This window comes from Rhamphochromis longiceps, linkage group LG2, assembly GCF_057381845.1.
Source record: "Rhamphochromis longiceps isolate RC_006_pf linkage group LG2, R_longiceps_female_GT1.1, whole genome shotgun sequence".
In the NCBI taxonomy this organism is placed as follows: domain Eukaryota; kingdom Metazoa; phylum Chordata; class Actinopteri; order Cichliformes; family Cichlidae; genus Rhamphochromis; species Rhamphochromis longiceps.
Window position 1 is genome coordinate 33,391,544 of NC_140558.1, and position 16,854 is coordinate 33,408,397.

The 16,854-nt window shown below is 44.1% G+C and overlaps 2 protein-coding genes across 3 annotated transcripts; both read left to right on the top strand.

The window, feature by feature from the left end:
* The first annotated feature begins 2,704 nt into the window (after nt 1–2,704).
* Nucleotides 2,705–12,187, top strand: rnf20 (ring finger protein 20, E3 ubiquitin protein ligase). Its single transcript, XM_085424238.1, has 22 exons — nt 2,705–2,863; nt 3,228–3,408; nt 3,525–3,593; nt 3,704–3,802; nt 3,892–4,039; nt 4,132–4,317; nt 4,433–4,548; nt 4,715–4,861; nt 4,943–5,017; nt 5,106–5,225; nt 5,515–5,694; nt 5,768–5,903; nt 6,000–6,121; nt 6,235–6,391; nt 6,533–6,860; nt 7,463–7,580; nt 7,759–7,908; nt 7,992–8,204; nt 8,465–8,590; nt 9,515–9,655; nt 10,513–10,617; nt 11,495–12,187. Exons 2-22 carry the CDS (start codon nt 3,238–3,240, stop codon nt 11,669–11,671), a joined length of 3,084 nt encoding a protein of 1,027 aa, XP_085280364.1. The 5' UTR covers nt 2,705–2,863; nt 3,228–3,237; the 3' UTR covers nt 11,672–12,187.
* Nucleotides 12,188–12,341: 154 nt separating this feature from the next.
* Nucleotides 12,342–15,841, top strand: LOC146677604 (uncharacterized). 2 transcript variants are annotated; one of them, XM_085424240.1, is made up of 4 exons: nt 12,342–13,405; nt 13,775–13,834; nt 14,789–14,891; nt 15,155–15,841. In XM_085424240.1, exons 1-4 carry the CDS (start codon nt 13,202–13,204, stop codon nt 15,508–15,510), a joined length of 723 nt encoding a protein of 240 aa, XP_085280366.1. In that variant the 5' UTR covers nt 12,342–13,201; the 3' UTR covers nt 15,511–15,841. The 2 variants fall into 2 exon arrangements, with proteins under 2 accessions (XP_085280366.1, XP_085280365.1); XM_085424239.1 differs by lacking the exon at nt 13,775–13,834 and having other exon boundaries at nt 12,347–13,405.
* Nucleotides 15,842–16,854: the final 1,013 nt, after the last annotated feature.

Sequence of the window (16,854 nt, forward strand, 5' to 3'; positions counted from 1 at the left end):
ATTGGACAGGAGAAATTACCCTTTGGTTGTTACCCTTTGACTGCTTGGTAATGACTCCAGTATCAATTCTGCTTTAGAAAAACACAGAGCAGTCTCAATTTGTGTTATAACATTTGGGAACTTGTACATTAATGCATGAGTTATGTATTAATAACCATTTGATTGCAGAAATTATTCAGCACGTCTTGGCTCAGAAATCTGGGTGTCATTTTTGTCTGTTCAGTGTCTCTTGAGCAATCATTCCAAACAGCTGGTTAGGGGCTGTTTTCCTAATTTAAGGAGTATTTCAAAACTCAGACTGCTGGTGTCAAAGGCTTTTATCTCTTCTTATTTGGATTATTTTGATTTTGATTTATTTTTTTTACTTGTTTTAGCAAATCACTCATTGACCTTTGCCAGACTGTTAAAAATGTTGCACTAGGACTTTTAACTAGCACCAACTAACATTCCCTTTTTGGCTTCTCTTCATTTGTTGCCAGTAAATTGAAGAATTTGTTTGAACATTTTAGTTTGAGCTGCTTCCTGGGATAATAGGTCATCAGGTCAGAGGTTGCTGCAGACCCCAAGCACTCAATCTGGTTTTCGATGTAGCGAGGACCAAGGTTGTACAATTTTCTTCCATTGTGAGGGTTGCACCCATGAAAAACTTGCCCAGTCTTCTTTGCCAATGCCAAATGGCTTATTCTGTGACCAACACAACCGCATCGGTTGTCTTGCAACAAATGTGTGCAGCCCACATACTCAGCTCTGCTGCTCAACCCACAAATTTGTTTTCCTTACAGATTCATGACCCTTTGAAGGGAATTAAACTTTCCAAGAGTATAAGATTTACTGCCAAGAAGCATTGTTACAAAAAGAAATAATTAAACACCTTCCCCTACCTTTTGTAGTAAGTTTGTCTCACACCATCCCTTCTATGACACCAACCTTCTCATTACAACCATGAATGTTCTCCATGGTCTTCTTCTTTCCCTCCTACAACTCCATCTTCAACATCCTTTGTCCAGTATGTCCACTATCCCTCTTCTCTGCATGTCCAAAGCATCCACCAGCCATGCCTCTCTACATTCGTCTCGAAACTGCGCAACCTGAGCCCTCACTTTAATTTCTCCATCCATGCTTTGTTTTTTCCTCCATCCCACTGAAAATCTGAACATCTTCAACTCATTTTCAACTCTCCAGCTCAGCCTCCTGTCTTTTCTGTCAGGTCCATCATCTCCAAACCATACATCATGGCAAGCTCATCACTATCTCGTAAATGTTCCCTTTCACTCTCGCTGCTATTAAATTTGCTCGTGAAATTAAACATTTCGAATGAATTTTAATCAGATCAAATCAGTTAATAGTGATTGGCTTATGGGCAATTGTGCAACATGTATGACGTTTTATTTGATAATTTTTGAATGTAGAGTATCAGACAGTCTAAAAGTGTGGTGAAGGAGAGTTCGCAGATTTACAAGATGAGACCTGCTACGCTGTATGGTTTGAAGTTGATAGCACTAACAAAAATAAAGGAGGCCAAGCTGAAGATCTTACAATTCCCTTTGGGAGTCACCAGGAGGACCAACATTAGAAACGAGTGTATCAGAGGGAGAAAGATTGAGCAGTTTGGACATGTGCATCTTATTGGACAAAAGATGCTTAATATGGAGTTGCCAGGCAGAACGATAAGAGGGGAGACTACAGAGAGGATTAATGGATGTAGTGAAGGAGGACATGCAGATGCTTGGTGTGGCAGAAGAGGTTGCTAGGTATAGGGTGAGATATTGGTGTTGGGTGACTCTAACGGGTGGACTCAGTAGCAAAAACACACACAGGCTCGGGGGTTGCGCTGAATGCTGTTTTATTTACAGTTATAGGGGATATTTACAAGGGAAGGGGCTATTTACAGTGATCGGGTAAACGAGCGAGGACCGAGAGGGAATGAAACAGAGCAGGAGGATGGGTGGCGCACTGGAGTGACTTGATACACAGAAAATACAGACGCGGGCGGTGATCACAGCCAGAGGCGAGGTAAATCTCCGTCATAGATCCGGGAAGACAAACTCCAAAAGAACAGGCAGGCGAGCAGGCGGCGGAACAAGCTAGTGCAGGGGAAAAACGGGCAGGGAGACGAAGCCTGAACATAAAGCTCAAGCAGCGTTAATCTAGAGCAGGGGTGTCAAGCTCCAGGCCTCGAGGGCCCGTGCTCTGCAGGTTTTAGATCTCACCCTGGGTCAACACATACATACATCCCAATAGAAATCCAACAAACACTATACAGAGTAAGGATGACGGGAGTATTAATGAACTTTTTATGGATATCAGCACGTTATGATGTCAGGGGAAATGAAGTGGCAGATAATGCTGAAAATGAGGCCACTGGAAAAAGATTAGTGGAGTTAATTATCAGCTTTGGTAAAAAAAAAAAAAAAAAAAAAAAAAGAAAGAAAAAAAAAGAAATAAGAAATATATTAAAACAGAAAATGACGGAGAGATGGCAAAAAGAAAGGACGATGGGTTTATAAAATTGGATTTCATTGATTTACTTAGAAAGTTATCAGGCGATTTTTAATTAAAATTTGCATGATAGGATCGAATACTTTAGTGAGGATTCGGTTCACACTCCATACCAATTGGTGGCGGCAATGCACCAGTTCGTTGTTTGCCATCCGCCAATAAGCACAAAGAAGAGAAAGAAGAAGAAGCCGGACGCGTCCCTTTGGTGAATTTGCGCCCTCCGTGGCAGCAGGGGGCGCACTGCCAAGTTAGCTTTAATCCATCATGACTGTGGAAACTTCCGTTTCCGAGAGCCAGGGAGCCGCAACATCAACATCCACAGACAGATTCAGTTACTAGCTTAAAAGTCTTAACGTTAAAAGCGGTAAGGTTTCTATTAGCTGTAGCTGTTGTTGACAGTATTACAGAGTAGTTGCACCAAAGTACGGGATCAGAATGAAGTTGATCGGCATTTAAAGCTGGCGTTAGCAAATGGCTAACGTTCTCCTAACCTTACAGTCACTCATTTAATCAGACTGTTGGTGAATTGAAATGTTACGAGGTCATTTGGGTTTGTTTCTTTCCTCCTCCCATCTCTTTGGGCGATATAGTATCAGAATAAGCACTGAGAGAGTTACCTGATATCATTTGATCTAGCTGGCTTTGTCGTTTACCCAGTTACTTTCATTTGAGACACACAGTTTCCTCCGGTTAGAATGAGAATTTTTTTATTCCTGTATTTGTTTCAGGAGTCCGACGATGTCGGGGCAAAAGCGTCCTGCCGACCCCAGCGGCCCTTCGTCCTCCGGTGCGCCGCCAGAGAAGCGCAGGGAGCGTGAAGGAGAGGACGGAGGTGCCGGAGTCAGCGCCGCGGCCGGAGGGAGCACCGCGGTGGAGACTGTCATTAAACTGGGAGGGGTGTCCAACTCTGTGAGTCCTCATCTATTATCCACTCTACCCTTAATATATCTATTAGCAACCGTCTTCTCGTATTGTGGATAAGTTTTCTTCTTTGTGCAGTCATGTTTCAATCAAATCTTTTTTAGGAAGAACAAGACATCAAAGCTCTCCAGACTAAGAACAGAAAGTTGGGAGAATCTCTCGATCAAAGACAGGTAAATTCATTCCCCGGTGTTGTTTTCTACCTCATCAGACTGTAGAAGCTGCACTTGTTTCTTGTCTTGTTAATCTAAAAGCTTTTGATCTGTTATCTTGTTGCGTGCAGGTGATTGAGGATGAACTTCGAGAGCGAATTGAGAGATTGGAGACCCGGCAAGCAACAGATGATGCCAGTCTTCTGATCCTGAACAGATACTGGAACCAGGTGACCCCTCTGTCAAAAATGATCATTAACAAATATCTTCTGTATGAAGATGTAAAATTCCAAATATTATGCTCTTTGGTCTCTTTCAGTTTGATGAAAACATTCGGCTGATCATCAGGCGTTACGACCAAGCAAGCAGTGAGCCTGAGAAATCTCCAACGGGTGAGGGGCGGAGCCTGAAGCCAGAAACTCCAGAACCCGATGGCGACTCCAACCAGGAGAGAGCCAAGGACCGAGGTAAGAACAGAACTTACCAACGAATCATCACTTTGAAAGCAGTGACGTTAAAAAAACCCAAAAACGGAATCTGTTATGTGGCTGTCATCCAGGCCACCAAGGAGAGACAAACAACTCCTTCCTGGCCACGCTGGCTAGCAGCAGCAGTGAGGAGATGGAGGCAGAGCTTCAGGAGAGGGTGGAGTCTAGCCAGAAGCAGGCTACCCGTGTGCTGGAGATCTATGAATCTCTGAAAAGCACCGTGGCTCAGCTCAAGGCTGAGTTGGACTCTGGAGCTGGTGAGATTCAATGTTTTGACGTTTTCTGTGAAGAGAGTTTTTCAGTGAGACAATGAGATTAAATGTGCGTGCATCAGGTTTTCTTTAAATGTGATGCTGTTGCTTTTCATTCCAGGGGGCAGTCTGTGGGTGGTAGCATCCAAACTGAACACTCTCCTGACCAGTGAAAACGAGCGGCTTCAACAGCTGACGGAGGACCTCAAACAGAAGTACACACACATGACGAGCGAGGTATGAACTGCGTCTTGAACTGGATTAATCCTCAGATCCAACTAACTTTTACACTTTTTAAACACTTGTTTTGAAGATAATATAAACTTCTTGAATGATTTGGTCATAAAGACTTGATTTTTTTTTCTCAGTAGTTAATTCTTTGGGTTTTTTCTGTGTCGCTTAGTCCCGGCTTCTGGCACGGGCGGCTAACAAGGCCGACCAGCGTGTCAGCGAGGTGCAGGCTTTGATCGAGGAGTTGCAGTGGGACATGGAGAAGATCCGCCGGCGGGAAAACAGACTGAACGCACACTTGATCGAGATACTGGAGAGGGTGAGGATAGCGCAGGCTGATTAGAAGCAGGGAAATGTCAGGAGATTATTTGTATGTTGTAACACTTCCTGTGTACTCCAGGTAAACAGCAAAGGCTACAAAGTGTGTGGAGAGGCCAGCAGTGTGTGTGGGACCATCACTATTAACAAGAGAAAGGTAGGATTCCCTTTTAAAGTTAAAGAGCAGCTTTTTGGACAGCAAAAAAACTATAGCGTGAGCATTTTTGTACTTTTCCTTGACACAGTTTGAGGAGATGAACAGTGAGCTGGAGGAGAACAGAGAGCTGGCGGAAAATCGTCTCATCGAGCTGCAGAAGCTCGAGCAAGACCTGCAAAATGTTCAGCAGGAGAACGGCAGCATGAAGGTGCTCACACTGAACGCAGCATTGCTTTGACATTTGTTTTAGTTGCTTGTGATTCATGAGCACTTTTAAAGTCCACTTTCATGAAACCAAACAACCAACCTGCTAATTTACCATCGTGTAAAAATGCTTTTTACTTGAAGCTAATTAAAAATGAGTGGATTCACATGAGTGTAACAGAAATGAAGTCAGTTTTTACACCAGAGTCTTTCTGATGAACCTCAAAAATGTGATGGAAATTATTCATCAGCTAATATTTTTCTCTCCGTTTTGTTGACTCTGTTTTGCTCAGACGGAGCTGCTGAACCGAGCTGAAAGCTTGGTGAAAGAAACCGCAGAGTATCGCTGTCTGCAGTCACAGTTTTCTGTGCTCTACAACGAGTCTCTGATCCTCAAGGCTCAGTTAGATGAGACACGCGCTCGACTCAACACCACGAGGACGGCACGGCTACGACAGCTCGAGCACATGGAGGTAGGTTGTGTGTTTGGGCGGTTTCGTTTGTCTTCGTCACACCTCGTCTTACTCTCATCTTCTCTGTGTGCAGAATGATGAGGTGACTCTGCAGAGGAAGGTGCGCACAGAGGTGTTTCAGTTGGAGGACACACTGGCGCAGGTCAGGAAAGAGTATGAGATGCTGCGCATCGAATTTGAGCAGACTCTTGCTGCCAATGAGCAAGCAGGTAACTGATGGAAGTTTTGACATTAAAAGTGAATGAGATGCATTATTTGTATTTGAACCAAAACCTTCACCCTTGACTTCCTCTTACTTCATTCAGGTCCCATTAATAGGGAGATGCGACACCTGATCAGCACGTTGCAAACTCACAACCAACAGATGAAGGGAGAGGTGGTGAAATACAAGTTGAGACTTAGAGAAGCGCAAGCTGAGCTCAACCAGGTAAGTGAGATGGAGGCAAGAAGAGAAATGAAACAATGATGGCGTGCTTTCACAGTCACATCTTCTGGGTGAAGTGAAGCAGAACATGATGGCACAATCTGTTACCCTCATAGGTTCGCGCTTCAAAGGGCAACGCCCCCCTCCAATCTCAGTCCAGCACAGAGATGGATGTGAAGGAGGATATGACTTCTCCATCAACGCTAGCTGTTTCTGGGGAACCTGTGGTCAAGACGGAGCCTGACAACGGCTCCTCCACACCCAGCAGCACAGGTAACTCCCAGCTTAGCTAACTAATTCTAAAACTGATCTCATTTTATGTAGCTTTATTTTAGATAGCTTTTTATTTTTTCGCTAATTAGCCTGTCCCAGTTTACAATTCCTCCATGGCTTTCTCGCATCGTCTTTCTACAGGTGCCTCAGTGAAAACAGAGTCTGGTATAGAGCTCGAGGCAACTATAAAGGAAGAGGAGAAGGAGGAGAAGAAAGAGAAGGAAGAAAAGAAAGAGAAGGACATTATAAAGAAGGAGGAAAAAGAGAGAGAGAGGGAAAAGGAGAGGGAGAGGCCGACCCGGAGCAGCGGGAGCAGCAGCAGCAGTAGCAGCAGCATGATAAAGGAAGAGAAGGAGAAACCAGGGAGCAGCAGCCAGGCAGAGGAGTTGGCCGGGGAGCGTCTCTCTATGGTTGGAGGGTCAAAGAGGAAGGAGATGGAGCAGCTGAAGATCGTTCGCACAGAACTCAAGTAAGATACATTAGTGATTTTTATTTATTTATTTTAAGCTGTGTCAGAGATTATTCATCCATGCAGGATTTTTTCTGCTTTTCTTTTTTTTTGCACACACATAAATTAAAATTATACATTATAAAGAGACATATGACCAAGAATTTGGAAGCTGGAAAAATATTGTAAACTGTAAGTACTCAAACAGCCCATTATCATATTTTTTGTTTCCTCAATCTGATTTTGGAGGGCTTGATTTCAGTGTTACACCTTTGTGTTCATATTTTCATATTATAGTATTATATATATGCTTCATATGTCACAGTTGTCAGAGTACAGTGGAAAAATGTTTACTTTCATTGTTGTTGTGGATCTTTTGTTCTGCGGGTCAGCTTCAGGCTGCAAATGTCATGTGATTCTTTGAATCAACAGCAGTAGCACTCACTAAATGATGAGCTCTTCATTATACAGCGGGTAAACAAAGAATGTTGACATGTAAAACATGGGGGAACGGTCTTTTTGTTGTATATGGAGCTAGCATAGCTTGAGAAACTCCTTTAACTGTGTGTTGTGTGTTCGTTTAGGTGATAGTTTTGTTAAATATTCTCACTGTGGTTGTGCAGGAAAGCCCAGGAGTCCCAGCGGGAGATGAAGCTGCTGTTGGACATGTACCGCTCAGCACCCAAGGAGCAGAGGGACAAGGTCCAGCTCATGGCTGCAGAGAAGAAGACCAAGTCTGAGGTGATCAGCGCTGCACAATGCAGGCGTTTTGTTAACATGATCGGCAAAGTAGTGGAAGTGAATCTGTTTGGTCCACTAAGACGTTTCTGGCTTGATTTTTATGTATTTTTTTTACATGGATGGATGGAAGCAGGTAGTAATGTGCTTTGGGCTTCCCGTATAAATGTCCTGGTTTCAGGCAGAGGAGCTGCGGCAGAGGCTGAGAGAGCTGGAGGAGAGGGAGAGGAAGGAAGGCAAGAAAATGGCTGATGAAGAGGCTCTGAGGAAGATCCGTTCTGTGGAGGAGCAGATCGACATCCTCAACAAGAAGCTGTCCATAGCTAAACAGGTGCGGGACCTCATAATTTAGTTTTTACTCTTAAATACCTCTGCCTGGTTCTTTTCTTCCAACACTCTCGCCTCCTCCTGTAGGAGGAAGACGCTCTGCTGAGCGAGATGGACGTGACGGGCCAGGCTTTTGAGGACATGCAGGAACAGAACATCCGCCTGATGCAGCAGCTCAGAGAAAAAGACGACGCCAACTTCAAGCTGATGAGCGAGCGAATCAAGTCCAACCAGATCCACAAGCTGCTGAAAGAGGAGAAGGAGGAGCTCGCCGACCAGCTACTTACTTTAAAAACTCAGGTGAAGCACAAGGCGACTGCAGCACCCATGTGCGCCCCCCACCACGCATAGATTAATTGCTAATTAGTAATTGAATATAGTTAATTACTTTCTTTTAATGCACTGTGCATCATAGTGGTTTGTAACAAACATGGTAAAACATTTTCTGCTGAACAGTTTCCTGCTTTGTTCTTCTTCTTTTTTTCTTTTTTTTTTTTCTTTTTTTTCTTTTTTAAATAAAAGGGATTTCTTGAAATCGTTGTTTGCGCTGTACCTTACAGGTCGATGCCCAGCTGCAGGTGGTGAGGAAGCTTGAGGAGAAGGAGCGCCTCCTGCAGGGCACCATCAACACTGCTGAGAGGGAGCTGGCACTTCGAACACAAGCCCTGGACATGAATAAACGCAAGGTAACATATTGTTCCGTATGAAGGGGATAAAAGCCGAGGTGAAGGGCAGGAGAAAACCTGCTTGTCCAGGGATGGCAACCACTCCGAATGGCTACTCACTGTGATGCCTTTTCGTCTGACCTGACCTCGAAGGAAACAGAAGTCCATCGGAGGCCCAGCCTGTTGAGCTGAGCAGTCAGTTTTTGAGATTGTTATGTTGCCTTGGTACCTTCTCAAGATGTGCCAAAAAATCCTAGAGCCTTACAGCGAAACAACTTTTAACAAACAATAGTTGCACAGTGTTTAAATGGATCAACAATCAGCACCTTATAGACCCTCTGTGGTTTATCTGCTCAGTGTGCTGGAGAGTGGAGGCACTGCTGACATCAAAACTGGCATATAGCTTCCTGACGAACCCCCGCGCACATTTGCCCCCTGGAAATTTTATGATCTTTATTGTTTATTTCATATACCAGCTCATCCTAAATGTTATCAAGCACTCAGATGATACTGATGTAGGCGTTGCCCTCCTACGTAACGGGGAGGAGGAGAACACACCAATGCTTGATTTCTTCCTAAACTGTTGTGAGCAGTCAAATCTTGTCTATTGATTTTTAGCTGCAGGCTTCTAACAATACATCTTTCACTGGAGAGCCGGTTCAGCTCACTAGAAAGTGCCTTTACATTGTGCTTGATCATATGTAAAGCTTAAATAATGTGATAAAATGCCCTGTGACTATGCTGTAAATCAAATTTCCCTAAGAGGGCAGAATCAGAGCTACAAAATGAGCTCCTATTAAGGAATTTAAGCTTCCTTAATGCTATTTAGATGTACATAGTTAAAGTAAATAATAACTAAAATCACTTTCACATGCTGTACTGTGTGTGCACAGTGGAGTGCATGGGATTAGAATTTCCCCACTGACAGCTCTCATCCTCCTTCAGGCTCAGGAGTCGGCTTTGCTTTCGGAGGAGGTGCGAACTCAGCTGGAGCAGGTTCAGCAGAGGCTCAAGCTGGTCAGAGAGGAGGTCGTTGAGAACAGCATCTCCAGGGAAAAGGAGTCCTTCAATGCGCGACGAGCACAGGTACGCAAATCACCAAGTTTCAGTAAACACGGCAGTTTGAAATGCCGTCACATAATCATATGCACTGGGATTACAGACTTTAAAGCAATTTTAACTATACTGCTGAAAACAGCCCTACATGTTGATCCTCCACAGCTCTCCTGTATCAGATTGTACCATAAATCTAAACTGGATTTAAAACAATTTAATTTTCTGTCATAAGACTTTCGAGATGACTTTTTCTCAAAATACACAACATATTTTCTAATCCCTAATTGGATTTGTTTCCTCTATAATTCCAATATTTCCATTATGTTTCCCCCTCCAATGAAACGGTGAAAACTTCTCACATGACTGTTAATGCCACTTAATAGTCTCTTTTCCACGAGTACTTACTCTACTCTATGGGACTCGGCTCGGCTTTGATCGTTTTCCATTGCGATCGAGTAGCACCTTAAGGTGCCTGGAGTTGTTATAGCAACGCAGCTGCGACAAAAAGCGGCACAACAGAGAAGGACGTCGAAGCGAGGGTATACCTGCTGCTAAATCAAGGGTAAACATCTGCACCCGGTGGTTTGAACATGGTGTTTTTTGAAAGAGTTGCTCTCATGACTCTTTAAGTGACGCCACTGACTGGCCAATCAGCAGCATGCAGTCTGTTGATGTCACATTTTTGGATCGTCTTAGATTGCTTGGAACCCAGCAGAGCAGATATTAAAAATGACCTAATGGAAACCCCTGAAAAGTTGAGTCAAGTCAGTACAAAAGGGCTATAAGACTATTATAGTCATAAAGTCTGTTGTTAGATGAGCCCAAAATATAGGGAGTGTCTCCTGTCACTTACAGCTGTTACATCTCCCCATTGTGTTTTTTTTCAGGAGGACATTTCCAAACTGAGGAGAAAGATTGAGAAGGCCAAGAAGCCAGCCGAGAAAATCAGCAATGGAGACGATATTCTAAATGAAGAAATAAATGATTATAAGGTCAGACCCTCAGCTTGGCATAAAGTCCTGCAGCAGACTAGCCTGGCTCTCAACGAAGGTGATCCGATGAGTCTGCCAGAACACTTAAAGCTCAGTGATGTGTGTATTGCATCTTTAGTGTAGAAATTGCAGCATTCGCAGGAGGTTATGTCTTTTAGACACTCTGGGAAGTTACCAGTCTCAACCAAGATAAAGCACAGCAACATAAACTCCTGTGCTTCTGTTCCCCATGTGTTCAGTCTTTGTGCTAATCTGAGCTCACAGGTTGCTAGCTATAACTTCCTATTTACTATAAAAACAAAATGAGGCTAACCTTGTGGCAGAGTTTCTCCTTTAGCTCTGATCTGATGACCATTGATAACTTTATGATTCTAATGCTGAAAAACATCTGAGGTCAAACTACAGTCTCACCAACTGTGGGAAAAAATACAGGCAGTTCCTGTTACACATAAGTAATGTCTCATGGCTGCAAGCAAAATCCATAAACAAATACACTGACAGGTGTTATAGCTGAGTGTGTTTTTGGGAGTGTGATCAGAGTCTTTATGAGGACAGAATAGAACAACTGGAATTCAGTGGATCTGTTAGAAAACAGACTTGCTCAAATTTCAGATTCCTATAGGCCTGTGATCACATTTGTCCAGATTTATCCCCAGAGGCAGTACATATAATTATGATCTGAGTCTTTAGTGATACACACCTGCTTTACAGGATTTCTGTTCTTCTAAGAGAGTGGTTGAGTGTTAAGTCTGGTTTGAGGGCTTCACTCCTGCCCTAGATATTCACTTCCACTCATTAGGAACCATTCAGTCGAGAAAAACAATGTTTTTTTCAGTGTATTGTTCAAACCGTTCCTTGTCTCTCTCTCTCTCTACAGGCACGTCTTACGTGTCCGTGCTGCAACTCCCGGGTGAAGGATGCTGTGCTGACAAAGTGCTTCCACGTCTTCTGCTTCGAGTGCGTTAAGACGCGCTACGACACACGCCAGAGGAAGTGCCCCAAATGCAACGCGGCCTTCGGGGCCAACGACTTCCATCGCATCTACATCGGCTAAAAGCCACGCAGCTAAACTCGTGAGGAAGCGGGTCAGCGAGATGAGCTGGAGTAGAGACACTGCCTGGGGAAAAGGCTCAGCACGGCACTCACGTGCCCCCTCCTCCAATTATGTACTTCCCTTACACTCTGATGTGCAAGAGATTGTTGGTGAGGAGACAGTCGATGATTTCAGCTTTGTGTGGGCCGCAGTGATGCTTTGAAGATTTTTGTTGTTGTTGTTGTTTTATTTTAACAATAACCGAAGCTTCTCTCATCCAGTGTCCACTAATTAACTTTCTTTTTTTAATGCTGGTGCAGACAGAGGCTTGTTTGTGTGCACTCATTTGAAAGCAGCCCATTAAACCAGTTATCAGAGAAACAGCAGTGCTGTGGATGTTGGTGTGTATGTACACTGTGAATGCCGTTTTCTTTTCTTTTTTTATCTGCCTGTTTTTGCTCAGTGCTGCCCTGAAACAAGCTGACTTGGTGCTGTATAATTGCTGTTCTGCTAGTTATTAAAATTACATGAAAACTGTTCCGCTTCTTCTTCGTTTTTTTATTATTAAAACCATGTGAAGTCTTAACGTTTGATCCTGCAGCATTAAAATACAAGTCCCAGTGTGCAAATCTCTGTTTATCCCCGCTCAGCAGAGCTCTTTCCTCCCTCTGCTCCTCCTCCCCGAAGCCCCAGACGTGTTTGCACGCTGGAAACGGTCGTTAGAAACGCTGGAAGGAAGGGAGTGCCGAACGGGAACGGTGGCAAGAAGGGCTTTTTCTCTCTCGCTCTCTCTTTAAATGTTATGCAACATAATCCATCACAGAAGTGCATTTTGATGCAAGTTCAGAGACAAAGGAGCACCAACCTCGATCGCTGTGGGGCTCAGAGCTGAAATAAGAGGCTTTAGGAGACTCGTGGCCAGCTCACACTCAGAGTTTCGGTCGTTTTCTTGCAGATCTGCCCAGGAAACAAACCACTTTTGGATTCATACACTGCGGGAGTTTTTTTGTTGTTGTTTTTAACTGTAACTTTCCGTTACGTTTTGACTGATGATCTCATATCTCTATCGCTGCTGGATCTAAGCCTTTAACGGTTTCTTACCAAATATAGCTGGAGCGTCGATCCTTGGGGAGCGCAGAGTTCCAGGATTGGATATTTTTTGCAGTGCAGCCAGAGTTTATAATTAAACACCAATAGTAATAATATCCTCCTGAAACCGAAAGGATTTTTAAACCTGTGTTTTATCTGAATTTCAAATTTTACACTTGAATGTCTTATTATTTTTAAAAGCGTGCGCCTTACTGCCTGTCCTTCTGCCTGTTGGTGCTACATGTTGATTTAAAACTCGGTGTGCAGTCAGCGAATGCTCCCAACAGAAGCCATTTTTAAGTCTGTGATTTTCTGTCTGAGTCACTGAACACGAGCTGCTCAACCTGCTCTGAGCTGCAGCGTGAACCTGTGCGCGTTCACTTGGCACATTTTCCACACATTGTTCTCAAACCTCCTTTCAGTGACTCCGTGCGTCTGGGCTGAGAGCGCAGTGGATGTGCCATGGCTCGGGTTTTTCTTACTATCTGTGTGTTGGCTCTCGGCTTGACGGTGGCCTGGGCTGGAGCCGAAGCTCGGGCTGAGCAGGCCAAGGCGGACAGCCCATCGGTGGTTACCCTGCGTACCGTTTTCACGGGAACCTGCCAGGAGATCCACCGGTACGCGGAGTCGTTAGTGGGAACCAGCGTGATACGATCAGCTGCTGAGGTAAAGAGGGGAGGTGCACCGCGGGATAACGCTCTTTTCCTCCTTGCACCAGGAAGTGGATTTGAATTGTTAAAATGCGGTGGTCTAACTTCACTATTCTCTCAGTATTCTCGCTCTGTGCTTAACTGTACCCGATTACTAATTCTGAAAGCTCCAACCTTTCTCTTTAACCTTTCTCCACCCATCACTTCACCCTCTACACACGCATTCCCCTCCATGTGCTCTTCAACTTGATAATCTCCCTTCCTGATCCCCCATCATCTTCTCTGCCCTCATTTTTCTGTCTTCTCCTCACCCCTTCGCACTCTTCCACACGCTCATCTCCGCCTCCCTGCTCCTTCTACTACTGGTGGCTCCCTTTTCCCTCAGAGTGCAGTGTTGTTTCTTGAGTCATTGCTTGGTCAGGAGAACGTCGGTACATTGGCCATGGTAAGCAACATTCCTGGGTGTTTCCATCGTGCTGCCCTGACATGGTGCCTTAAACAGAGCCCACTCACTTGGTTCAGTTTAGCCCCATGTCGTGTCATGTCGTGTTACACCATATAGCGCTGAGAGTAGAGAAGCTGTGTGTTTCAGTACAGTGATATTTGCATGTAAGGGCTCACTTTACTTGTGAGCTTTTGTGTGTGTGTGTGTGGAAACGTCATTGTGCATTAGTAGTTCACCATGAATCACCTAGTGTGTCTGAATGTGTGAGTTAACTTCCCGCATGCAGTCAAACTGAAAATAAAGCCTGTTTCTGCAACTTCAGATTTAAGCTAAACAAAAGATCTGGACGCTGTGCTGATAGTTCCCAGTAAAATCAGTGTAAAAGAGCAAAATCTTTGGTATAATAGTGTAATAAGTAAATAAGCCCGATTTTACAGTTATGAAAGCTTTAAAAGTTTTGGAAATTAAAACCAATAGAAGGTTATTACACCTGTTTATGAGTTACACAGACACTGGCATGAAGTTCTTAAGTTTGTGGCCTTGTGTAGTGCAACAGGTGCAGATTAGATATGCGTCCAACTCGCTGGGCTCCCCTTGACCTTGCAGTACTGTGTCTGTGTGTGTGTTGTTTTGTGAGTCGGTGGTGGAGGGTGCACAGGAATAGAGAGGGGTGCTGTCCAGCTGTCACCAGCACGCACAGCTGTTTGTCCAAGTCGGCACATCTTCTATCTTAAGATGCCGCTCATAAGGGCTATTAAAGTTCCCAGCTGAATGCGATCAGTGAGTTTGTACCAGCTGCTCCTGTCAGCATTATGAATCACACTGCCTGCACATTGTCTTCTGTCGTCTCTCTGCATGGTTTTCAGTCTGGCCAGTATGCCATGTTACTTAATTGTGGCCTTGTGTAATAACAAATGTAAAGCATGTCTCCACCCTCCTTGCACACCACTCCAGTTTTTTGAGATGGTGATCCGATTCCTGGCCGAAGGAGCTGCCAGCGGCCTGAATGTCATCGCTGTTTACGTCACAGAGATCCTCAGAGTCACTGGATTTGATGGTGGGTAGCAGGATGAGCCCCTATGTGTGTGTCTGTTTGTGTGTGTGTGTGTGTGTGTGTGTGTGTGCTCACGTAAAGTTGAATCCATGGCAATAAAAAATGCAAGTGAAAATATGCAGACTTGCCTCTCCCTCCGGGCAATTTGTAAGCCACTCCTTTTTAATTGTAAGTGTTTGCTCTTGTTGCTTCCTGTGTAACAGAAAGTATTTTCAAGCTTTATTCTTTTTAACAACACGGCTAAGCTGGATTTCCTCCCTCCACAGCTACACTGAAACTGCCCCACTTCACTCCAGAGGGTGTGACGGCCGTCGCCCAGTGGGGTCTGGTGGCCCTCATTGGCTACTGGTTGCTGTCCATCGTTCTGCGTCTGCTGATTGGTGCGATAAAGCAGGTCTTCTGGATTATCAAAACTGTCTTGGGACTCTGGTTTTTTGGACTGATAGTGACTGATAAGCAAGCGTCCGCAGACACCACGGCAGTTCGACTGGCTGGCTTAGTGCTGGTATGCGTCTTTCTGACGCTGCTCACTTCGAGCTCTGAAAAGTCTTTTGTTGTGGAGGATCGACTGAGGCGCCTGGAGGGCCGAGTGAACGCAGTAGAGAGTAAGAAAAAGGAGTAGTGATGAGAAAAGGCAGACAGGAGTTAAGATGGACAAAGGTGATGGCAATGCAAGTTAAGAAAAATAGTAACTGATTTCTGTCAGCCTGTTTGTGTGAGATATGGGTAATAAAGTAATCTCTGGGATTTTTAATCAAAAATGTTCTTTTCGTCTGCAATCAAGCCACATGAAACTTGTTTACTATGACAAACAAAATGTATTGAAAGGCTACACAAGAAAAAAAATGACTGTGCATACAGGAAATAATTCCATAAATGAGATCATAACAGTCCTTTTCTGCCCTGTCTGTTGCACCATTTCAAACACAATAAAATATTTTACAAAATTTTCAGTTCAAAGAGAAAAGCTTCAGTCATGCAAACTCTGTGTGCATTTCTGCCAGCTGCTTACCATGACCACAGTTTCCACAGTGACAACTGAGCTAAATGAAAATGTTGTTTCCTTTGCAAGCACTGTGCAAAAAAGCAACGTATTCTGTTCCTTTGGTACACATTCCTGGGGGTCAACCATCAAAGAATGATGAATGGTGAACCATTGAGATGCAAAAGTACAATCTTTGACCTTCTGGTATCACTAAGGGAAAGTCCATTACAGCAGCCAATCCAACTGATATTTTTGTCTGGGCTGAAGTGGTTGACCAACTGCCAGACCAGCGTAACCCAGCGTAATCAGGCAGCTATCCTGATTGAGAACCTTCCATGCACTGATGGCATCTTAGATTAGGCTTCATAAGCACAAGCATCAAGCAACACATCTTATATTTGATGACTTATGTTCAATTAGCTAAAGCCATGCCTCTTCACTCCCATCTGCCAGGCTGGGTCCCAACGGCTCTGTCATCTGGAAGCTTTTTAATCCTTTGGGTTCTTACCACCAATCTCCACCCCCACTGTCACATCAAGGGAATGGAGCAACCTGACCTCAGTGCCAAAATTATCACTTCTGCTTGCTCCCCTTCACCATCAATAGTCAAAATCCTCCTACGCTGTTCTTTGGTGGAGTGCCAAGCAGACCAGATACAATTCTATTGTGAAATCAACCTTTTTTTTCTCACCACATTAGTGAAAAAAGGAGGAAACTGATAGAGTGTTGCAGCTAAATGTATCTAAAATGAATTTCTTTTAAAAGATTAAAAGGATAAAGCAAGAATTAGACACCAGCTCTTCCTCTCACAGCTCTGCAACCCTTTTTATGCATTTGGATTTCCCAGGCCACAACTTCACTTAATTATACAGAAATGGCAAACCGATTCAGCAGCTAGCTTATGAACACTTTAGAGCACCTAAAGAGCCAGCTGTTTCCCTTAACAGAATTTAGAGAGCGTTAAATATTGGGCATATGTTC

Coding starts and splice junctions, on each gene's coding strand:
- LOC146677604 (XM_085424240.1), top strand. CDS start 13,202: ATGGCTCGGGTTTTTCTTACTATCTGTGTGTTGGCTCTCGGCTTGACG. Junction 13,406..13,774: donor TGATACGATCAGCTGCTGAG/GTAAAGAGGGGA, acceptor CTTTTCCCTCAG/AGTGCAGTGTTGTTTCTTGA. Junction 13,835..14,788: donor ACGTCGGTACATTGGCCATG/GTAAGCAACATT, acceptor ACACCACTCCAG/TTTTTTGAGATGGTGATCCG.
- rnf20 (XM_085424238.1), top strand. CDS start 3,238: ATGTCGGGGCAAAAGCGTCCTGCCGACCCCAGCGGCCCTTCGTCCTCC. Junction 4,318..4,432: donor TGAGTTGGACTCTGGAGCTG/GTGAGATTCAAT, acceptor TTTTCATTCCAG/GGGGCAGTCTGTGGGTGGTA. Junction 6,122..6,234: donor CGCAAGCTGAGCTCAACCAG/GTAAGTGAGATG, acceptor TTACCCTCATAG/GTTCGCGCTTCAAAGGGCAA.